This window comes from Cibotium barometz, chromosome 47 (assembly GCF_041138505.1).
Source record: "Cibotium barometz isolate CiBa-2024 chromosome 47, ASM4113850v1, whole genome shotgun sequence".
NCBI lineage: Eukaryota > Viridiplantae > Streptophyta > Polypodiopsida > Cyatheales > Cibotiaceae > Cibotium > Cibotium barometz.
This window is the reverse complement of record NC_141092.1, coordinates 40613536-40638305: the sequence shown is the minus strand read 5'-3', so window position 1 is coordinate 40638305 and position 24770 is coordinate 40613536. Positions and strand designations below refer to the sequence as shown.

The following is a 24770-nucleotide window of genomic DNA, read 5'->3' as shown; positions in this document are numbered from 1 at the left end:
AGTCTCAGGCAATTAGGTCTGGCCATGTGTGAAAGCCATGCACTTATATGGTTACTAGTAATAGTGATTTTTTGGGGCCATGGCTGTGGACAGCCCTTGGGCACCCTTCAGGTGGACCAAATCGGGACAGTGGACCAAAGGAGGGCCAATAAAGGGCACACCTTTTCATGCAATAAGTGCCAACCCTAGCTAGCATCAATGCCTATGCATAGGGCAGATCTGGGACAAGAGAGGGCACCTTATCTTAGCTATCATGTGGAGCATACACCCCTCAGCCAAGGGAAGCAAGGAGAGTAGTACTCTCAGCCAAGGGGCAAGAAAGGGAGGCAAAAGCACCGCATAGAGAGGGCAACAAGATCAGCAAGCAATGGGCATCCATTCAAAGATTAATGCACATCATCAAGGCAGCCTTTAGAGCAAAAACGAAGCCCATCTTCAGGGGCAGCCTATAAGGGGGCTAACGCACCTCAAAAAGGGCGCCCAAATCAGGTATCATTAGGGCAGCTCAGTGAGCAGCCTAACGTACACCACAAAGACTCCAAATCAGCCCAAAAGTAGGCCCATAACAGTCCAACAAGCTCCAGATATTGTGCAGTGTAGTGGACATCACACGAGTTATTGTACATCTCATTCTCTTGCAAGCAATAAAGCAAATACACCTATAAGGCAGGGACCCTTGAGAAGCTGGATTGGGACCCAATCTGGTGTTCATGTGTATTTCTCTCAACCCTAAAGTTTGCAATTCAGTTTTTTGAAAGTTTGAAGCAGCAATGTCTTATCATTAAAACGCTTCCGCAAGCAAGTGCATGTTACATTGGTATTAGAGTTTTATGCTTTGATAAGAGAAGGTATCGTTCTCGTGGCCAACAAAGTCTTTGGTGTTTTTTGGGTATTGTGGCTTCTCCTGCCAAACCCACCCTTGCTCATTGCGAAGGGATGCAGCCCTTGCCATTGCCTAACCAAGAGGCGTGAAAGTTTTTTTTCTCTCACAAGGATTATTTGTGTGGTTGTCTATAGGCTCCGAGGAGCACACCTCTGCTTAATCAGAGCATTAATCTTAAATCCCCCATCATTTTTCAAAATTGAGGGCATATATCAAGCATTCAAATGTTGCTATAGCCTCCTATAGCATCAGTTTTAAAAAGCCCTAATTTTAAAAAAATCTTGATTTGTCAAGCATGCCTTTTGGGATTGCCCAGTATTAAGATCCTTTTGGACACAGCTCTCTAAATGGGGGGGGGGCTATTTTTGGGCTGCAATGTACATGGTCCCATTGGGTTTTAGGTAAAAAGATTGGTCCAGCAGAGGAGAGTAATAGCCTTTTTGGATTTGCAAGATTTACATGCCTGTGGGAGATATGGTCTACGAGGAACACTCTGGTCTTTGTTAATGATGGCATGCAAAGTGTAGATCCTAAGAAAGTTATTTGTTTAGTGAAAGCTAACATTGCTAGTCTGGTGAGTATAAACAGACCGGAGTCAGATACAACGAAACTACTCACTAAGAGGATTTTGGATTGAGCAGTTTTTGTGGGTAGTTCTTCTCTTGATTGTTTGAGAAGACTATCCCAGAGTTTATATGTACTCTTTTCTTATTATTAATAAAAATACATCTTCACTAAAAAATAATAATAATAATAAAAAGTCTCCTAATTTCAAAAAATCCTAAATTCAAAAACCCTAATTTATGGAAACCCTAATTTTGGGGCATTATCTGTACGGGATTAGACACTTACATTGGAGACATTCCTTTGTTTAATTCAAAGCATATCATGGGTTCCACTTGTTCATGCCGAGGAGGATTGTAGGAAAAGATTGCTATTCAAGAAGCAATGTAAACATTGTGGAATAAACAACCACAATGAAAAGAACTGCTTTCACAAAAAGGCAAATATCATTGAGGAGAAAGAGCTTCCCATAAAGGAAGCAAACTAATGTTATTTGGCTCTTTGAAGTCCAAGTTATGTGTTGTTTTCTATTCAGTTGTGTTTTTTTCTGTTGTGAGTGTGACCTAATCCTTTGTTGTCTCTACCCATGGGATCCTATAACTAGCATGTGAAAACTAGAGCCATGTGATTTATCCTTGATGAGGAAAAATGACTTAAGAAACCATGAGCCTAGATTTATCCTTGACACAGTATGAGGTACTCCATTGAGGGAGGGTCTGTCGGGAATCAAGGTCTTGCATATGTGTGAACCCTCACTCTTATGAGTGAGGTAGCATGTTTGTGTGTGAACCACCTCTTAGAGGATTATCGAATAATATCTAGATATGTGTACTATGAGACAACAATTCTTTCAGATCATATCATTCATATACTTAACACAATAATGGTCCATCAGACCAAAATTTCCATCTGAACATTCCTCCATGGGAATTTCAATTATACAGGTTTTTAATTTGTCATCCCTTAACTTGATCCACCGAGTCAAGTGTTAACAGTAGCAATCTATCAGCATAATACACTAATCTCATAGTGATTTGCTGAAGTCATTATCGTTATTCCACTTTACGAACATCATCAAAGCAGGGACTCGTCCCATTCATCCTCATTGTGGTTTTGCTCAGCTTATCGCTTTTCAACCAAAATTCAGGAAGGTGTCATTGGGGCAACCTTTGTAACCTATAAAGGTGCATGTACTTCATTGAAGAAATCAATCAATAGTAACATCATTTAGTTGTGTACTTCTCTCTCTCTCTCTCTCTCGCTCTCTCGCCTACCCTCCTCGTCCTTGCCTCTCGCCTTTGCTCATTTACGCCGGGTCTGGTGCTGGGCATCAACAGGCCATGGCGTTATCTCAGATAGGGGGCGCGCCTTGTCATAGCTGATGATACAGATGCAGGTGGTACAGACGACCTAGCCCTACCAGCGATCCACGATGCCAAAGAAATCGTACGCTCGTGCCCTGGTAACACCGACCAAGACCCTAACTAGTCAAAGTTCGAGCTCATGGGAGGTGTTCCTCCTAAACAGAAATCGATAAGCTGCGCGAGAGGAGAATGGCAAGCTGAAGGATCAGCTCACCGAAATTGAAACCCGACTGGCCTCCCTTGAGGGCAAGCCCGACCCAGTTCAAGCAGTTCAGGAACAGATTCATGCAGCCAAAGCACAGTTCATTGAAGCTACAGAAGGTATGGAGCAACAACTTACCGCAGATATCATGTCAACCATCAAGGAAGAAGAACTCCGAGAAAGCATTGCTGAGCATCTCCAAGTAGGTGGACTCCTGGAGGGTTGGGACGAGCAAGAAGTCAAAGAGCAAACAGAAATTGATGAAGATGAATACATCTCAGATATGGAGATTATGAGGAGGCGACTCAGTAATGTTGGGTTTTATGCTGTGTATGCACCCAGAGGAGTGCTAGTGATCATCAGTAGATTACTGGGGCACTTTTTATTTCAGTTAGTGGAGGTTTTTTCCCCCCAGTTTAGTTCAGTTTCACTTATATGCAGTTTACAAGTGTTTTGGTCCACCCGGCACATTTTATGGCCGGACATGTGAACACTTATCTTTAGGGTCACTATTATGTGGCTATTGTACTTCACTTTGATTATTATGCAATAGACTAAAGTCGTGTTCTCTCTGTTGGTTTTCCACGCATGCTTGCAGCATCTCCAAACCCTAACCCTAACACCTTCATTGCCTTCATTTGGTATCAGAGCATTGAAGCTTGCCCTGCCCTGCCCGTACACTGCCAGTGCTGCTGCCCGTACTCCTGTGCGCCGTACACCTGTGCGCCGTACAGCACTGTTGCTGCCCGTACAACTGTGCGCCGTACCGCAGCTTCAGCACCTGCTGCCCGTACACCTGTGCGCCGTACTGCATTCCGTACCTGACAGCGCCGTACTGCATTCCGTTCCTGTCAGCGCACGTGTACCAGCCCCGTAGAGCCGCCTTCAGGTACTGTACCTGCCCGTACAACTGTCAGCGCTGTCTTCAACATCTGGTCGCCTTGCAACCAGCTTCCGTACAAACCTGCGCAGAAAGCCCTGCAGCATTCAGTGCTGCGTACCTGCTTCTGTACCTGGCGATTGTACCTGCTGTGATACGACTGCAACTTCCACCTACTGTACTTGCCCGTACAATAAAGCGCCGCCTTCAACTCGACACTGTGCAGCTTCCGTACTTTCAAGAGTCGACCACAGTACCTGCACAGTACCTCTACGAATGTGCCTGCAGCCTTCATCAGTCCTGTGCAGTACAGTCAACTGTACATTGAAGTCAACTTGTACCTGCTAACATCACACTGTGGTAAGCATTGCAAGTTTTTAATATTGGGCATTTTTATTTTCTCTGTAAAAATATATAGGCACAACAGGCAGATTTTCTAGCAAAGAACTATACAGGTTTTTTGCACAGTTTGGGTGCAACAAATTTGGGCATTTTTTGGGCATTTTGGCATTGTGTACGCCATTTGCTGCTTTACTCAGTCATTGGTGCATTGAGCTGCACATTCAGAGGATTGAGAGTGCAGGCATATTTGGGTGAACTGTACTCAGTGGAGTACAGTTATTATCAGGGTTTCTGCTATTGGGTTTTTTGGTAAACAGGTACAACATTGTGCGTAAGCATAATGGCAAATCAACAGCAAAGTGATGTATTCACATATTTGTCTAAGGAAGACAAATTGGATGGCACGAACTACTCCTTGTGCTGAAAAATGTGCTTGTGGCAAAAGGTCTTTGGGATTTTGTTAGTGGTGATGAACCACGTCCAGGTCCATTGGCTCTAGAGACTCCTCCCCAAGGGGGTGCTCGTGGATGAGGACAACAGGTACAGGCTCCAGGACAGCCATCGCCTGTTCAAAGAACAAATGCTCAAAAGACATGGGATGCCAGGGATGCACAAGCTTTGTCACTCATTGCATTGTCAGTACAGAGGTCCATTATACCTCATATTCGTTCAGCTGCCTCTTCACAAAATGCATGGGTGACTTTGGAGCAGATGTATGCTGCTCGTAATGAGGCTAGGATCTCATTTTTGAAAAGAGAGCTGGAAAATCAGAAAATGAATGAAGGAGATGATATGTCTAGCCACTTAAACAAGCTGCAGGATTTGAGAGAACAACTCATCAATGTGGATGAGATTATTCCTGAGACACAGCTTGTGTCCACCATCTTGCACTCTTTGCCAAGATCTTACTTGGCTCTTCATACCTCTTTGAACCTCAGCATGAGGAATGCTGTTGAACCCCTCAAGTATCAGGAACTTGTTGCTCTCTTATTACAAGAGGAGCAAATGAGGAAGAATATGAATATGAACACAAATGCTGAACAAGCATTTTCTACAGGTCAAAAGGGGAAAGGTAAAACTCAGCCAAAGAGTTCAAATCAAAATTCAGGTGATGGTGGTTCTTCACAGAATACCAAGAAAGGTGATGAACAGCCCAAGAAGAAGGGCAAATGTCATTACTGTAAGAAGCCAGGTCACTACATCACGGAATGTAGGAAGAGGATTGCCAAAGAGAAGGCAAAGGAAGCTGGGATGTCTGTTAATGATGCTTCTAAAGCTCCTCCAGAGACTGCTTCTTTTGTTGAGGACAGGGATTACTGTTTTTATACATGCAGCTATGATGCCTCTTGGTCTTCACAGGCACTCAGTTTGACAGAGCATGCATGTACTTGGTATTTTGATAGTGGTGCCTCAAAGCATATCACATCTCGCAGGGATTTATTTAGTCATGTTGGCCGTGCCCCTGTTGGCAAAACTGTTCAGTGTGCCAACAATGCTTCATATCCAGTTCGTGGCATTGGGGAGATTCAGCTCACAGCCATTGATGGCTCCATTCTCTGCCTTACAGATGCCTTATATGTACCAGGGATAAAGAAGAATTTGTTGTCCATTTCTTCTTTAGCACATTGTGGTATGCAAGTCCACTTTGATGATGATAAATGCATGGTCAGAGACAAAGCTAATGCCTTGACCTTGATGCTTATTGGTACATTATGTCATGGACTTTATCAGTTGGATGCATTTCAGCCAGTGGATCAGTCTGCTTATCATGCATTCACTCTTACTCCAACTATGGTTGATGCGGAGTTATGGCATGCTCGCATGGGGCATGTAAATTTTGGTAGTCTTATGCTTATGCAGCGACATAACATGTTTACAGATCTACCTCTCATGGAGAAGCCTCCAGATCACATTTGTGAAGGATGTATTTTGGGAAAAATGCACAGGTTTTCCTTCCCACGTGATCAGGCTCTAAGAGCAACTGCAAAGTTGCAACTTATACACAGTGATCTTTGTGGTCCCATGCAGACGAAGTCATTAGGTGGTTGCTTTTATTTTGCAACATTTATTGATGACTTCTCTCGTATATGCTGGGTCTATCCTTTGACACAGAAATCACAGGTATATGATGCATTTTTGGCCTTTGTAGCACTTGCTGAGACAGAGTCAGGATGCAAGGTGAAGACTCTCCGTTCTGACCGAGGGGGGGAATATATGTCACATATGCTGAATTCCTTTCTTGGGAGTAGAGGTATAAAACATCAGTATACTACTCCTTACACTCCACAGTAGAATGGGGTTGCAGAAAGGAAGAATCGGTCACTCATGGAGATGGCCAGATGTATGCTAAAGGCAAAAAGGCTACCACATATCTTTTGGGTGGAAGCAGTCATGTGTGCTTGTCATATTTTGAATCGATGTCCCACAAAGGCATTGGTTTCTATTACTCCTTTTGAGGCTTGGCATGGCCGCAAGCCTTCTGTATCGCATTTTCGTATCTTTGGGTGTCTTGCATATGCACACATACCCAAAGAGTTGAGGAGGAAGCTGGATGATAAAGCCACAAAATGCATTTTTGTTGGGTATAGCAGTGAGAGCAAGGGCTACAGGTTATATGACCCACTATCCAGGAAGATATTCACTAGTCGGGATGTGATTTTTGATGAAAAATCAGAAATATCCATGGCTGGTTATGAGGCAAATCAGGCTGAAAATGATGTGTTTGAAGGTCTACTACCCATGGAGTTTCATTCCACAGTTGGTGATTCAACTCATGAGGGTACAGGACAGCCAGCAAATGATGTAGGTGGTGCAGAAATTCAGCAGCCAAATCAGCCAGAAGCTGAACCAAATATGGGGCAGCAGGCACCACAGGTCAGACATATACCTAGATGGTATTTGAGGACATTACAGGACAGCCATTTAGAGGGTCCTCTTGTTGGTCGTACTCGTAGGGAGACAAGGACCAATGAGCATGCACACATCATGGATTTGAATCTGGTTATGGCAGCCAGTTTACAGGATGATGATGAGCCTGATTCATTTGTGGATGCACGAGATAATGTGCATTGGAACAAAGCCATGCAGGATGAGCTTGATTCTATTAAAAGGAATCAAACATGGGATTTGGTTGATCTGCCCAAAGGCAAGAAAGCAATTGGTACTAAATGGGTCTATAAGTTGAAAAGACATGCAGATGGATCCATTGACAGGTACAAAGCCCGTCTAGTTGCAAAGGGCTATGCACAGAAGAAGGGCATTGATTATGAGGAGACATTTGCTCCTACATCCTGTATGTCGACACTTAGGTGTGTCATTGCATTGGCTGCACATCGTGGTTGGGTTGTTCACCAGTTGGACATAAAGACTGCATTTCTACATGGGGACCTCGAGGAGGAAGTTTATGTATTTCAGCCCATGGGTTTTGCAGAACATGGTCATGAGGGGAAAGTTTGCAGGCTGAAAAAGGCCTTGTATGGTTTGAAACAAGCTCCACGAGCTTGGTATGCAAAAATAGATGCTTTTCTACTCAATCAGGGATTTGTGAACAGTCCATCAGAGGCCACTCTGTATGTAAAGAAAGAAGAGACAGATCTGCTGGTCATCAGTCTTTATGTGGATGATCTCTTGCTCATGGGATCAAATGATGACAAAATTGCAGCTTTTAAGGAGATACTGCAACAGACATTTGACATGTCTGACTTGGGCCTTGTACATTACTATTTGGGCATACAGTTTGTGCAGGATAACAGAGGCATTGGGTTGTTGCAATCACGCTATGTTGCTAAACTTCTGGAGAAGTTTAAATTTCAGGATTGCAAGCCTATTAGTACTCCTATGGAGCCTGGGATGAAACTGTCACTACAAGATGACAGTGTTTCCTTTGATGCCACTACATATGCTCAGGCTGTTGGGTGCCTTATTTAGTTGTGTAATACAAGGCCAGATATTCAGTATGCAGTCTCTCAGTTGAGCAGATTCATGCACAGCCCGCGGTTGTCACATTGGCAAGCTGTGAAGCGTGTATTCCGTTATTTGCAGGGTACCTTGTCTCTTGGATTGCTTTATCCTGAGGGGGGTGACATGCAGTTATACGCTTACAGTGATTCAGATTGGGCTGGTGATTTTGATACCAGACATTCCACTAGTGGAAATTGTTTCTTTCTTGGCTCTTCATGCATTTCTTGGCTAAGCAAGAAACAGACCACAGTGGCCACTTCGTCTTGTGAGGTAGAGTACAGAGCAGCCTATACTACTACTGTTGAGTGTGTTTGGCTGCGTCGTCTCATGACTGATATGGATATTTCAGTGGAGGAGCCTACACCTATCTATACTGATAGTCAGAGTGCCATTGCTGTGGCCAGGAATCCTGTGTTTCATGCTCGCACGAAACACATTGAGATTCACTATCATTTTGTTCGGGAGAGACTCTAGGCAGGAGATATCAGTCTGATCTACTGTCCTACAGATCAGAATGTGGCAGACATCTTCACCAAGGCATTACCACGTCCGAAATTTGAAGCATTCCGCAATGCTTTGAATTTGTTTCCTTTTGGTGGATGATGTACAGTGATCACATATCACTCCAGGGGGGTTTGTTGGGTTTTATGCTGTGTATGCACCCAGAGGAGTGCTAGTGATCATCAGTAGATTACTGGGGCACTTTTTACTTCAGTTAGTGGAGGTTTTTTCCCCCAGTTTAGTTCAGTTTCACTTATATGCAGTTTATAAGTGTTTTTGTCCACCCGGCACATTTTATGGCCGGACATGTGAACACTTATCTTTAGGGTCACTATTATGTGGCTATTGTACTTCACTTTGATTATTATGCAATAGACTAAAGTCGTGTTCTCTCTGTTGGTTTTCCACGCATGCTTGCAGCATCTCCAAACCCTAACCCTAACACCTTCATTGCCTTCAAGTAAGGCCCTCCCCCTCATTGATATCGGCAACCCATGGACAATTGTCAAGAAAGGGAAGCGTGCCATTGCGAAATATCACAACAAACAGGACAAGATCCAAGTTCTCCGACATTCCAAATCATTACAGGGCACCAGGCTCTAGTTAGCTGATAAAGTCACTCCCCTATTGCTTAAAAACAAAAGTCCAGAACTCGCCAAAGTCCGAGCAGCCCGCCAAGCTGGAAAGTGGGCAGTCTACCGCGACGGAAAGGCAATAATTGAGGACTTCCGTAAGCCTAAACCCAATTGACTAGCATTCTAATGTGCCATCGGCATTTTTTATATCACAGATAGTTGTTTATCATCCTAGGGTTTTCGTTAATCTTTTGCTTGTGCCTAAGTGCACCCCGAAGTGCATGGTAATGACTGTGAGGTACCAGTTTTTGGTCCCATATGCCTTCAAGGCATTCCGTGGACGTTAATATGACTTTCTTTCTTTCTTTCTTTCTCTGAGAGCTTTGTTCTCTCTCTAACCCTCTCTTCTTCACTATTTGCTATGTACACTCCACAGTGATGTATTAATTCAACCCTCCATAGCTGCAGCTACTGTCCAGCTCGACCATGAAAATCAACACTCGGGACCAACCCGGTCCTTTGGAAGTTGGTCCACCTTCAGACAACTCCCTCCCTCCATCGAGTCCAAGTGCCTTGCTGGGCCCTGGAGAGGATGGAATCCTACCCTCCACATCGACCCAACCATTCCTCTAGATTGGTGGAACACCCCCCCGCAGGACCCTCCTGCCGCACAGCTGGCCCCCGTCTCCCCCCTCTCGGGCCATCTTTTATATTGGAGAGAGTGCCCTTGCTTCCCCCTCCCTACAAGGTTGGTAGCCAAGGTCACCTTCAGAGCACTTCTACCTCTAAGAAGGGTTGTAGCCCACCACCCATGGGCTGACATTATAAGTAATAGGAAGATGGAAAAAAGAAGAGCTGAACTCTACCCACGGGCCTTGCCTTGTAAAGGTTCAAAAACCTTTGATCTGTCTGAAAATATTTAGGATTTGGCGGCATTCAAGCCCAAATATGCACTAGTACTTTTTAATGTCAAAATTTGTGATATAGGTCCCTTCTTACTGCAAGCCATGGTTACATCGGTGAATGGGAATGGGAAGTAAAATGGCTGATGTTGTGCAACGGGAACGGCCTGAAAGTAGGAATAGGAAACAGCTGGGAAACTGTAAGTCTTTAGCATTATATAGTGTGAATGAAGAGTAAAATTGGAAAAAGGAAAAAGAAAGAGGGAAATCGTTGAGAGAAATAGTTGAGAAACTTGGGGTGGCATTTGTGGGGGATATCTTGGGTGGAGATAACCGAAATGGCTGTTTCCTGTTCCTTTGTTGGAAATAGCTGTATTTTTGTGATGCTCTTTGTCAAAGCAAGTCAAAAATTTCTTTCCTTTGTTCTTGCAGAGCCAGAAGGGCATGTCTTATATGTACAAGGCAGAACAGAAGAGGATGTTGCAAGTGGCCTTGAAAGAGTTCTACGGACGATGAGAATGACAAATACAGAAATAAAGGTGATAATTGCTTTTTTACTGGACCTGGAAATTGTGCTTTAATATTTTCTTTCTAAGCAAATGGGCTGAAGGGGATAAGAAACCTAGGCTTGCTTCTCGGCAGGCGCGTGCACTAACCACTCAAGCAAGGGTACAGGCAGGCCTCATGATTCGTAGGACTATCATGTAAATCAACAAGATCAAACCTCATTACTTTTTGCACTTCTTAATGTCACAGGGTGTTGCTTTTGTTATTGATGGATGGGCCTTGGAGATTGCTTTGAATCATCATTATGATTCATTTTTAGAGCTCGCCATGCTTGCAAAGACAGCCATATGTTGTCGTGTAACTCCATCACAAAAAGCTCAAGTTAGTGCTATTTGTCACGCAACTTAAGTTGGAATTCAAGTAGGGATTCTTGTTAAAAGATTTTCATGGAAAGAGCCTCACTGTTTCTTATTGGTGCTTACAGCTTGTAGAGCTGCTCAAAAATTGCGATTACAGGACTCTTGCAATAGGAGATGGTGGAAATGATGTGAAAATGATACAAGAGGCTCATGTCGGTGTTGGCATTAGTGGCCGAGAAGGCCTTCAGGCTGCAAGAGCTGCAGATTTCAGTTTTGGAAGTAAGTTTTTTGAATGGATGGGGAATTGGGGGGAGGGCCTGTGTGTGAGAGAGAGAGATAAGAAAGAAAGAAAGTTATATTAACGTCTTCAAAAGACCCAAGGGGTCTATGAGACCAAAATGATGTATACATAGTGTCCATGAAATCTCATTATGGATGAAAAAAGAAAAAGCATCAGTAAACTAAAACCGAAAACTGAAAGCTAAGATCTCACACTTTGAGATTATACAAGGTGAAAAATCCAGATCCTACTATGCTAGGTATAGGGTACAAGAAGTGATGGGATATGGGAGATCTGAATAAAAACAGTCAATCAAACCTGTATGCTAGGCAAGGGGCCATCCAAGATGTCCATCATGGGTGATACAAGAAGGCTAGAGATGTCGATAGTTTGCTGTGAGAATGAGGCTGCTCGATGGTGGGCCAAGATCTCTTGAATCTAGGGCTGAGGAGCTGGGTTTGGCCGGGGTCCAATGGGATGAGGGCATCTAGCTCTCTGCAATGTGCTTCCCCGATCTGGTGCAACTCCCATGGGGCTTCTGTGAGGAGGCACTGTGGTATCCTTTGTGGTGGGCTTTGGTGCCTCCCTATCCACTCCTCTAGGTTGGAAAAAAAATGGTGATGGTAAGCAAAGAGGAGTGTTGGGGGTGAAGATCTCGGAGTAGTGACTCTTCTGTCAGCTGAGCTCTAGTAGGAAGAGTCCAAGGCACCTTTGATCTGGATATTCCATGATCCAGGATAAGGGTCCAAAGCTCTCTTTGAATAGACAGTGAAATTTCCCTCTGATCTCATAGTGGGCACTGGCAAACATAGTGTTCCTCTGACTGAACCCCCATTTGACAGAGTCATCTCTGGGTAGCCGCTCAACTTTGCCAGTCCCTATCCACAGTCTCTGGGATGATACCCTCAGCTGGCCAATTGCTATCCTCATAGCATGGCACATGAAGACATCAAGATATCCTGGTCTCTCTCTGAAACCATCTGCTGTGAATCTCAGGAAATGATCTCTGTAGTACTGGACTGTACTGCACCTTGATAGGCAATGGACCTACCAGTGTGATCCAATCATCCATGTGTTGTGTGTATATAGCCCCAGTAGATCGTATCGGATCACATGGTTCCTGTCCTCATGTGGAAGTGTAATGTATGGGAACTCTAGATCATGGAGGGAGCCGGTCCATATGTCGTCCATGTGCTCGAAACCAAGTGAGTAGTGTGCCATACTAGGATGAATGTTCTCCTTTGGCTGCTATCTGCTGTGATGACTGTGGTGCAAGTCAGGGGAGTCCAAGTGGATTCATCTCCCTCACCCTCTATATATAAGTGACTGTTGGGAATAGGGCCTCCATCAACACAGGAGCCGGCAAACCCTGCCTGGATGATCTGGTGGGGGATAGATGGTTTACCGTTTGTTCCATAATATCCGTGATAACATCATGATCTCAGGACGCACTATGCGCTGCCAATCTGCCGGGGATAAATCCGGTGCCTAGAAGGGAGCTGCATATCCTCTAGTGATTATCTTTTGGTGCCTGTCTCATTTAGAAGCATGGACTAGTGAAGGTAGTTCTGAGATAGACATATGAGTGCACCACCTCAAAAACCTTGCTACCCATGTAAGTGATCTCTGTACGGCTTGCAATTGGTTAGGAGGTGTGGAATACCATAATCTTGGTTTTCCCAAGGTTGACTGAGAGCCCCCTCTGTGTGCAGAAATCTTGTAAAGCATCCATGTGCTTCTGTAGCTCCTCCTCAGAATCTACACAATGAGTACAATATTATGAGCATATAAAAGGATGGAAACAAGAATACCTCCTAGAGAAGCTCCTCGACCTCCGGCTCTATCAATGAAGTGTGAGATCTCATCTACGTAGAGTCCAAAGAGGGTCGGAGATAGTGGACATCCTTGTTTCACTCCGATGGTGCTAGAGACCTCCTCATAGAGTCCTCCCAGGCATCTCACCTTGCCAATAAGTGACTCGTATAAGGCAATGATAGCCCAGATCATGTCACACGGGACCCCAAGATACTGTAAGCGCTATAGACGGGCCCGAGGCATTGCATCAAAAGCTTTGTGGAAGTCCTCAAAGCAACAGTATAGTCGGTGGCCATCTCCCTTGGCCTACTCAATGATAGCCCGAAGTGTGAATGATCCTACGTGGAGAAGGTTCTCTTGGATCCTGCTTGCCTTGGTGCCTTATATCCTTCTCTCTCTGCCATTGTATTGAGCTCAAACACATGTATAGATCCATAGAGCTTGGCCATGCGGCCGATCATGATGGTTCTGTAGTTATTAGGATCCATGGGGTCTCCGGCCTTATGGACAAGCGCAATTGTGTGATGACCAGGTGGGGGAAAGCCCTCTCAGAGGGCCCTATTAAACATATGGGCTAGGAGGAGTGCCAGGGTGTCACGTGCATAAGAGAGGTGCTCAGCCATAAGCCCTTGATGATCTTGTGATTAGCCATTCGGAAGCCTGCATATAGCCTTCACCACCATGTCTCGTGTGAAGAAGGTGGATGTGGGAGGGGGGGTTGGTGGGGTATGTTGGTATAATGAGTGTGCATATGAGTGTCAGATGTGTGGGTCTATGATGGGTGTGTGTGAGCGTCCTTCTCGGATCCTACGCCAAGCCTCGTCACAATTCCCACTTAGGAAGAGTCCTCGTGCTATTTACGACAATGCGCTCGTCTTGCGACGAGTAAGGTACCGGTTAATCGGTTGAGCGTCACGCTTCTATATTTGGCCGGTAGCTCACTCACACAAAAGACATGCACATGTGATACGGCATTCTTCGTCATACGAGTAATTCTGAGGCATGGTACCTGTGTGGGGTTTCACGGTGGACCGGCGGGGGTGTGGAAAACTGTCGATGGCGGATGTGTGAGTAAATTGTTGTGAGCCATGAGGTGAGGGTGGTGAGAGGTGCAGATGAGGCGATCCGCGAGCGTCCGATGCGGCACATATTATGAGATGGAGGCACCTCCATAGTGTACCCCCCCGTCCCACATGATATTGTATCCCCTCACTATACTCCACTCACCTCCATAGCGTAGCCCCCCCTCACTATATTCACATCCTATAAGGGTTTCTGTTTGCCTTCCAGTTCCAGTTTCATTTTCTAGGTGCCAATAGTATCATCTTTATTTTTCTTTTTCATTTTCTGGTTTTTTATCCAAACATTGTATCATATCCACCATGATGTAACTTTTTGGTCTCATAGGTCATTATGGCCTTTTGAAGACGTTAATATAACATTTCATTTCATTTCATTTCATCCAAGAGACGACGGTATAGCTGATTTGCATAGATAAGATGACAATTATGGGTGAAATGGATCTAGGTGTAGTGTGAGATGGGTGGTGCCTGTGGTGGAGTACGTGGTGTGCAGATGAGGGTGGAATTGAGGTAACTGTGGTTGGCACCAAGCGTGCATGGTGAGATGGTAAAGCCAGGTATCAGCAAGGCTAGTTCCGGCGATATGAATAAGATAATCGAGTGTGTTGGAAGCCCCCTTTATATGGAAAACTAGTAAGCCCTCCTGATGCAAGCCAGCATGCCATCCCATTATAGATAGCATGGCTGTGGCTTGAGCCTACTGTAGGAGGCAGCTCCCATAGAAAGTGTGGTCTCCATCGTCATGTGAGATCCGTTTTGGCCTTGTGCCATCCTAGTCTATCAGCTGATAGGGTCTTTTAAATCATACATCTATATCTTCTCACTCTTGGTCCTAGCATTGAAGTCCTCAAGTAAGAGGACCTCGCCTAGTCCCAAGAAGTCAGTGCTATCCTCAGAGAGAGAGCTGTGTATGGAGACTCCCTCCGGTTCCGTGGGGCATATCATGAAGAATCCAAGGCGAAATAGCATATAGCCACGTAAATGCATCTCAAGGCTGTAATTTGTAACTAAACCCACATGTAGCGGGCCTCCTCATCCCTCTTGGCTATGCTAACCATGGGTTGTGTCCTAAATAAAACCACTACTCTACCCTGGTTCCCCTTTGGGCCAAAAGCAGGGGACTAAAAGTGTGTCCGGGCAAAAGCTTCCTGCATTTGTGGGTGCACCGTGCCGAAAGGTGATGTTCCTGTAAGAACAAGAAATCAATTGGGCCTCTTACGCAGTCTCTTTGAAGCTCCTGTAGAAGTACCCCTCTTTTGCTGTGGAAGGGGTCTCCCTATCCTATGAACATCCCAAGTGACAATCTACATAACTAGGGATGGGAGGAGTGAGACTTGCTCAAGAAACCATCTCCACGGAGTGTCTTTGGGGTCTGTTTGGAGGGGGAGTAAGCACAATCTGACCAGTGTTGGATGCGGGCCAAGTGATCCCTGATCCTGTCCTCCATAAAGCTTCTCTCCGCTTTGGCCCTGCGATACATGTGCTTTGTGCTCACTGTTCCATCCGTCACAATAAAGGAATCGGAAGAAGGGCTTCAAAGGGACAGTGACTACCACATGGAGGAAAACATACAATATCATCTCCAAGCTCGGGGAGTCAATGTCTCCATCTTGATATTGAAGGTAGGAGCCCTAGGTCCATGTGGGCCAGGGCCTAGAAGTGAATGACGATGTGAACTAGACAGCTCTCTCCCAGATGCTAAGCTTGGGAGACCGCCTAAGAGTGGATGGCGGAGGAGGCATACTGGCAATGCCACTCCCTATCGAGCACGACGTTGAGAGGGAAAGAGAGGACCACCACTCCACTGTCCCAGGTGTGTTGGTGTTACAACCCTTACACGTGGGATGCGTACACATTAATACGCGGGATTTACACGCGAGTAATGCATGGGACACGCGGACGTTGTGTGGGAAAACCAATGGCGGCATACTATTGCACATCATCGCTTATAATAATAAGTGTGAACGGGTAACGTTCATGGGTGACGGTTGTAGGCCAAAGACCCAATGATGTGTAGCATGGGGGTACCATTGGGGACACAAGGGGCGCATGAGTATGGTGTGTGGTTGGCAAGGTACACATTGGATCCCCGGGGTCACTGGTATATATAATGGTTGGGTGGTTAAACATGGTATGCCAAGCTAGGTTTGTTTTTGCTATTCTTGAGTTCATCTTCTTCTCTCTCACGTTTTTTGCATGAAGCTAGATACAGTACAAAAGGCCAAAATGACCTATCAGACCAAAAGATTACATCATGTCCATGGAATACATCATCATTGGTACTAAAAATAAAAGAAAGGAACAAGAGCTGAAATGCCAAAGTTGATCCCAATACAAAGAGCGTCAAGCTCTCACATCACCCTAAAATATCCCGCATAGGGTGTTGCATCATGGTACCCAATGTAGTAAAGCTGAGCCGACAGGAGAAAGTCTTGTGGTGGTGGGAAATGATGGCTGTGATCCTCCTGTGGGGACGCAAGCATGGGTAGGGGCCACGGGGTCAGGGGCATCGGGCTCTGCATAGCACGATGGCTCTGTCTAGTGTCACTCCTCTTGGCCGGGCCCTTGCATCAACGTGGAGGTCGAGGGTAGTGGGTGGATTTGCTCTTGGAGCTCTAGTTTGGAAGAAGTCACTGAGAGCTCTCTGTGCTGGTCTGGGCTACAATAAGGACTCCTTGTGTTTGCGGAGCTCCAGAAGGAAGAGCCCCAAGCATCTCTGGGGGGGGAGAGAGAGAGAGACAGAGATAGAGACAGAGAAAGAAAGAAGAAGAAAGATATATTAACGTCTGCAAGAGGCCAAAGTGGCCTACGAGACAAAAGTACCAATACATCCAAAACTCAAGGAAACTAAATGTCCCGAGTAGAAAATGAAAAGCATAAACTGAAAAAAAACTAGCTATTGTGGCCAAAGAGGAACTAGTGGCCTGATACAACTGCCAGAAAAAGGCATATTTGATAGAAGTGTGGAACTAGAAAAATGGTAGGAAGTGAAATGAAATGAAATCTATATTAACGTCTTCAAGGCCAAAATGACCTATGAGACCAAAAGTTACAATAATCTGGTTAGATGAAGTACAAATGTCAGTGGTGTGTAACAGAAAAAAGTGAGAAAATATCTAAAGATCTATAGATCTAGAGATCAAGAGTAACATGGGAAAATGGGAAACCTGGGAAACCTGGGAAACCTGGGAAGCTACTAAGAGGGGATGAAAGTGTCCACATAGAAACATCTCTGGGCGCGTGAGGCTCATGAATGTGTGAGGATATAGACGGGCCCTCAGTGGATGAAATCCCTCATAGGTCGCTGAAGCATGAAGACAAGCTCCTCTGGGGTGAACTGCCTAGAGGGTATCTGGGGGTGATTTGCGATGATCTCTCTAATCCTCCCATGCCATCTGGATCTGCTACGGATACCTTGAGGTCTAGGACGTCTATCCCGACAAAGCTGAGAGGCATGCTCAAGAGTGACCCCTCTAGATGTGGATGCGGCTATGTCGTCACCCTGCCTCTGTTGTTGTGCTGAATTGGTGCTCCCAAAGAAATTAGTAAGCTGTCTTTGCACAGGACCTATGTGTGCTACTCCTCCACGTATGAGTCTCTCTCTATGCCGGCATCTCTCTAGTAGAAAAAATCCTAGGTATCTCTGGTCACTGTAGTCCACTTTGGCAAGGGGGAACCCCTCTCTGAAAAGGCAATGGAACCTCCCTCTAATCTCATAGTACACGGGGCATCGACAGATGTAGTGCTCCTCCATCTCTAGCTCTAGAAAGAAAGAAAGAAAGAAAGAAAGATATATTAAGCGTCTACTAAAGACCCAATGGGCCTATGAGACCAAAGTGATACAATAATGTCCATGGTATATCTCATCATGGAATAGAAAATAAAACAAAATGAAAACATAAATATAGCTATCTCACTGGGGTGATACAAAACTGTCCATGGAAACTCGTCATGGAATACTGAGAACATAAAAACATGGGAGCAACCTCAGCTCCGAGTAGATGGTATACCACTCTCCAAAATGTCAAGCATGGGGCTGACGAGTATGGCCGAGAGGTCTCCCTCAGCCATGTCACGTGGAAAGGTAGCTCGATGGCGGTGGAGCATGTCCTGGATCTGGTAGAAAAAATGTCCATGGCCGAGAGGTCTCCCTCAGCTATATCACGTGGAAAGGTAGTGTAGCTCGATGGCGGTGGAGCATGCCTTGGATCTGGAGTTGATGGGGGGGGGGGGGCGGGGGGCACGCTAGAGTGCGGAGGCTCGGTCCGAGGTAACTCCTCTCGGGTAGGGTAGGTCCAGACCAGCTCGTGGAGGGTCCACAAGATCCACTATATCGGTGTCCTCCACCTCCTGTGTCCATAAGAAACTGGTGATGGTTGGCGAGGGAGGGGGTGGGGTGGCTAGGGCCGAAGCTCTCTCAAGAAGGTGTCCTTGTGTCTGCGGAGCTTAAGCAAGAAGAGAGAGAGAGAGAGAGAGAGAGAGAGAGAGAGAGAGATTTTATTAACGTCTACAAAAGGCCCAATGGGTCTTTGAGTCCAACATGTGTTACAAGAGTTCCATATATAAACTGTGAACATGGAAACAGAAAGTACTGAAAATGAAACGAAAAGAAGACACTTGTACTATGTGGGCCTGGAAATTTGAGCAAGATGGCCACATATAAACAGGGGGGAGAGAGAGAGAGAGAGAGAGAGAGAGAGAGAGAGAGAGAGATGAAATGAAATGTTATATTAACGTCTTCAAAAGGCCAAAGTGACCTATGAGACCAAAGTTACAACCATGTGACATCTGATACACTGTCTGGAAAAGAAAAGAAAGAACTGAAGGTAAGTATTTAGCCCTACGATACATCAGTAGAGGGAGCATCCGGAAGTAGCAACAACTAGGGAGAGTGGGAAGCTAATGCTACTAGTCAAAATGGGGTACATGAGTACATGGATACATGAATACATGAATAAGGGGGAGTACAAAAGTGACAGTGAGTACAATAGTATATGGCTGGAATGGTAATCAGCCTAGGAGCTCTAGCATGGGTCACTGCCGGATGGCCTGGATATTTGCCATAGTGAGATGCCTGGTCAGACGAGCCCGATGCCTCGCAATGATGCTCTGAATCCTCGGGTGTAGGCACCGTCTTCAATGTGAAGATCCGCGAACCCTCGGGCGTCTGGATGAGGCCAAATTGACTAGAGGATATGCAGCACTAGGAGGTCTAGAGAGGATGTGCTCTCAGGTACAGTTTCAGGAGCCACACACTAAGCTGTGGCTTTTTGACACGCTGGTCACATCGGCTATGCTATATGGAGTACAGATCTGGGGGCCTAGCCTAGATCGTCACAGTCGATCAGGACGCACATACGATGGATGGAGATCGATGGAGAGACCACTTGTGTCCATGATCTCCAGGATGATTCGGGCTAAGGCCTCGGTACCCCATGAGATTATCCGAGCCGAGATGGGAGCACCACCAATCGTAGTAGAGGCTCTTGCCAGATCAGTGTTCTTCATTCATAGCACCTGGGAGCTTCCCCGGCACCGGTATGCACGACTTGCTTTAGAGTCCTCTCATCAGCTAGCCATGGAGGGAGACACTTCATGTTGGTATGCGCAGATAGCATCCTGGTTTGAGTTCCACGGGTTCAGCTTAGACAGACTTCCACCCTTCCAGTACTCTCTAGAGGCACCCTCTCACACCTTGACACATTCTGAGATTAGTAGAGTCATCAGACAGGACCTCATTCAGTTGGACACTAGGAGGACATGGCTAGAGCCCTCACAGGAGGACATGGCTAGGGACGAAGATGGCTTTCTATAGAGACCATCTTCTCCGCACCACTGAGGATAGCTTTATACTTAGACCGAGCTACATGGATACCCATCTGTCTCATGGATTGAGGTGTGCCATTGGGCGGATCCGCACCTCTTCACATCAGTTAGAGATAGAGACAGGCAGATTTAGAGGCATACCTCCAGGGGACAAGATATGTCAGATTTGTTGGATAGAGCCAGAGACGGAGAAGCACTACATCTGTCGCTGCACAGCATTTTATGAGATTCGAGGGCGCTACCATTGCCTTTTCAGAGAGGGATTTGGACCACTGGCTAGAGTCATGGACTATTTTGATCAGCGATGCTTGGGTTTTTATCTATTGGAGATCCGCAGGCTCAGAGAGTCCATTATGAGGAGCAGACGCCCGACTGGCAGGGAGTCCACACAGAGACAGATTACTGACTTCTTTAGAGGGACTACCCGGGAGGAGACACAGCCCCGTCGACAGCCTAACAGTGGGCACCCCGTGGGACTCTAGTTGAGAGAGCTATCCAGTTGGGCAGATCCAGACGCCCGAGGGTTCGCGGATCCTTACATCAGAGACGGTGCCTACACCGGAGGATTCAGAGCATCATTGCGAGGCATCGGGCTCGTCCGACCAAGCATCTCACTATGGCAGATATCCAGGCCATCCGGCAGAGACCCATGCTAGAGCTCCTAGGATGATTACCACACCAGCCATATACTGTTGTACTCACTGTCACTTTTGTACTCCCCCATATTCATGTATCCATGTACTCATGTACCCCATTTTGACTAGTAGCATTAGCTTCCCACTCTCCCTAGTTGCTGCTTCCGGATGCTCCCTATTGATGTATTGTAGGGCTAGATACTTACCTTCAGTCCTTTCTTTTCTTTTCCAGATAGTGTATCAGATGTCATATGGTTGTAACTTTGGTCTCATAGGTCACTTTGGCCTTTTGAAGACGTTAATATAACATTTCATTTCATTGCAGCTCCATACTGCAAGTCTCAGACCGGTCCCATAGGTCTCGCACCGTCAAGTGGTGCGTCTCTCTAGTATCACCACTCTGCCTCCTCTGTAAAATGCTAGCTTCCCTTTTTCTCTGGCTGCCCTAATCTCCGGCATGCACTCCCTCATATGTGCTAGCTGTGCCAAGGTGTGGTCATCTCCTAAAAAGATGCCCGTTTTCTTAAGGGTGGAGCGCTTGGCCAAGAAATACTTCTTGGCCTCCAAGGTGGGAAAGCGTAAAATGAGAGCTCTCTCCTTCGAGCTCTCTCCTCCATTCTTGTCTTTCTTGCCCACTCTCCAACCCCCCGTGTGTGTAGGCCTCGAAATGCCCATGCGTGTGTATAAATCTTTGGCTTCCTCCTCTACATTGTCACCGTCCCTAAGACCCGTGATCCGCACATGAAGTTCCCTTGTCTTTCTTCTTTGTTCCTCCTCAATGGTTAGGTTGATAATCTTCGAGGTAGATGTGCTCTCGGCCTCCTTGTTCTTACCTTTCTTGACCACTTCTAGCCATTTCTCCGCTTCATCTACTTGCTTTTGCGTCTTCGTGAGCACCTCCACCCACGAGGAGGTCTCCCGGGCCTTCTTTTCTTCTCCCTCTTGAAGTGTTCTCACTTGGGCCTTGATGGTGTTCAGCTTCTCCATCATGACGGGCTGAATTTCACCTTCCTCGAGCTTATGTTGAGCGCGTGCTTCTGCTATCTCCTTTTTGAGATTTGCGATCTCTGCATCTTGGGCTGCTATCCGTGCTTCAAGCTTCTTGACTTTGTCAAGAAGGCTCCAGTTGACCATATTAATTGCATTGTCCGTCTCTTTCTTGTGTTGTTGGATGGCTGCCTTGATCAGGTCTTCAATGTCGATCCTCTCCATCTTGTCTCGGGCTGAAAAAGGCTGGTTTCAGGTTAAAAATTAACCCTTGGCCGCAGGAAGAGCTCCGTGCGTGTCTGCAGCGCTTCCCACAGAGAGAGAGGCCAGAGGGGGCTGTTGCGAAGAGAGAAAGATAGGCAGTAGGCGGGAGAGGGAAGCGCAGCAGGCAGGTGGGAGAGGGGCAGCAGGCGGGAGAGGGGGCAGCAGGCAGGCGGGGGAGGGGCAGCATGCGGGAGAGGGAAGCGCAGCAGGCAGGCGGGAGAGGGGCAGCAGGGCAGCAGGCGTGAGAGGGAAGCAGGCGGGAGAGGGAAGCTCAGCAGGCAGGCGGGAGAGGGGCAGCATGCGGGAGAGGGAAGCGCAGCAGGCAGGCGGGAGAAAGAAAGAAAGAAAGAAAGCTGTATTAACGTCTACTAGAGGCCGAAGTCGACCTATGAGACAAATCAATGTACAACTGTCAATGTCTTCTGGATGTCCAGAAAAAAAAAGGACAAAATGAACATGAAATAAACTATGAAAGTACAGAGAGAGAGAGAGAGAGAGAGAGAGAGAGAGAGTTTACTAATGTTTAACAATTGCAGGTAGATCAGAATATGGATTTTTAATCTAAGATGTGCTTTTGATTCATGGTTTTACAGAGTTTCGATTCCTGAAAAGGTTGATTCTGATCCATGGAAGATACTCGTACAACCGAACTGCATTCCTGGCTCAATACTCAATTTACAAATCATTACTCCTGTGTTTCATTCAGATATTGTGAGTTAGAATCATTAGTAGAACTTCTCTTCCCATGTGTATCCCTGCAGACCACTATGAAGTTTTTGGAACCTGTAAGAAAACAGTTGCTGACGATTTCTGCTCTATGGGGTCTTGTGGTGGAAGGTTTTCTTTCATTTCAGGTGTATCCGGAACAAGCCTGTTTGATTCCTTCAGCCTTATGGCTTACAATGTCTTGTACACTAGTATTCCGGTGATGGTCAATGCTCTTGACAAAGATCTCAGTGAGAAAACTGTGCTGCAGCATCCAGAGATCCTCTATTATGGTCAAGCGGGAAGGTATGCTACAGAATCTTGTATAAAACTGACTTAGGCTTTAGGGTTTAGGGAATTTTGGTATACCGTAACACTTGAGGGTTAACCCACTGTGGTTGTGTGCAGATTGATCAATCCGAGCACTTTTGCAGGGTGGTTTGGACGCTCCCTTTTTCATGTAAGTTTATCTTTTAAGAAAAGCTTGAGAATTCTGTTTTACTAGACTCTGATTCATTATTTGGAACTAAAGTAGTTTAATCAAGGGCTAATTACCTCTGCAAATCAATGGAGATTAACCATACTTTGGGTATTAACGTATGATGCAAGTCTGGAATCTCTTTCTTTGCTAATGAAATGGCTCAAGATGGGTTTCTCATGCTGGAAGGGCAGGCAGCAGTTGTATTTCTTGTGACAATCCATGTCTACAAAAACGAGCGAAGTGACAGAGTGGAATTGTCCATGGTAGCTTTTTCTGGGTGCATCTTCTTGCAAGCGTTTGTTGTGGCTCTTGAAACCAAGTGAGTTGTCGATGATTTGCTACCATGTATTCCATGTTTTAGTGGCATTGCTTTTTTTATTCCAATTTTGACAGGTTGTATCTGATTTTTCATCTTTTCCCAATAATGCAGCTCTTTCACAGTCTTTCAACATATTGCCATTTGGGGGAATCTCTTAGCATTCTATGTTGTAAACCTTGCCGTTAGTCTTGTACCGTGGAGCGGGATGCATATGATAATGCTTAGATTGTGCAGAGAACGGATGTACTGGCTATGCATGCTGGTAAGCCCCCCCTCCCACACCACACAGAGACACCTCAAAAGAAAACAGAAAACAAAAAAGCAAAGAAATCCTTGTTTATTACAATCATCTAGCTGCCTTCATTCCAAAGTAGAACTTTCCATGAGTTTTATGCGTGTGCATGTGGGCATGTTTCTTTTCTCTGTGTGCACTGTTTGTGAGACAGCTTGTGAGTTTTTTGTTAATTGGATGCTATAAATGGAAAGGATGCACCTCTCAATGAGCTTTTTGTTAATTGGATGCTATAAATGGAAAGGATGCACCTCTCAATGAGCATCCATCATGGCGATATTGTGTGTGACCCCATGCTGATTCTTCAAGTGACTCTCTGCTTGGGGTGCAGCTTATTGTCATTGTAGGCATGGGACCTGTAATAGCTCTCAAGCACTTTCGGTTTACTTATCGACCAAGTGCCATAAACATACTTCAGCAGTTGGAGCGGTCACACTCATCGTCGTGTTTGAGCTGCCCTCCTGATAATGAATATGCCTTGAGCAGTGACAATGAAGGCACCCCCCTAAGCCTTACCTGCATAAAATTAGAGCAGGATTCAATCCATCAGCCTTTGCTTACTAATGCAGTGACTACTGTTCGGAAAGACCCGACTATGGGCTCATTTGGGACAATACCATCAGCCAACCATCTTCGGACAAAACACATGTGATTTTTTTATATGGGAGATAGGTATGGCTCGGTGTACAGTTTGTACGGTCAACATCATCTGTATGAGTATATAATGAAGAAGCTGCGGAGCAAAGCTCTCATGCAAAATCATAATAGAGAAATGGAAAAGGATTATACACATCTTGTGATTTGGCAATCTAAAAAGGTCAATTATTTTCTTGTGGGTCTACTTTATTTTGGCTTCTTTGCAAGTGTATGAGGTTGTAGGCAGGATGATTGGATCTGTCTAATCATAATGTTCTTATTGATTTAATCACATAAGTATAATCGTTGAATACGGTCAGAAGGGCTGGCCGCCTTGGCAGGGAGAGTGCATTTTGGGGGGAGGAGGATGAAGAGAGCCTAACTGTGGCTGTGCAGCACCATCTTATGA

General features: G+C 45.7%; 2 protein-coding genes across 6 annotated transcripts in view; one reads left to right on the top strand and one right to left on the bottom strand.

The window, feature by feature from the left end:
* The window catches only part of ALA2 (aminophospholipid ATPase 2), a 125407-nt gene extending 100850 nt beyond the window's left edge, over positions 1-24557 (top strand). For 4 of the 5 annotated variants that reach the window (XM_086784730.1, XM_086784731.1, XM_086784733.1 and 1 more), the window contains exons 18-26: positions 10606-10712; positions 10930-11061; positions 11165-11318; positions 22522-22639; positions 22766-22939; positions 23042-23093; positions 23306-23433; positions 23545-23695; positions 24057-24557. In XM_086784730.1, coding sequence (XP_086640856.1) covers positions 10606-10712; positions 10930-11061; positions 11165-11318; positions 22522-22639; positions 22766-22939; positions 23042-23093; positions 23306-23433; positions 23545-23695; positions 24057-24377 — 1337 coding nt within the window. In that variant the 3' untranslated portion in view covers positions 24378-24557. Of the gene's footprint in view, positions 1-10605; positions 10713-10929; positions 11062-11164; positions 11319-22521; positions 22640-22765; positions 22940-23041; positions 23094-23300; positions 23434-23544; positions 23696-24056 lie in introns of all 5 variants that reach the window. The other variant, XR_015263780.1, reaches the window with a different exon arrangement.
* LOC147611683 (uncharacterized) lies at positions 21037-21894 on the bottom strand. The gene has a single exon (XM_086785017.1). It carries the CDS (start codon positions 21887-21889, stop codon positions 21047-21049), a length of 843 nt encoding a protein of 280 aa, XP_086641143.1. The 5' UTR covers positions 21890-21894; the 3' UTR covers positions 21037-21046.
* Positions 24558-24770: the final 213 nt, after the last annotated feature.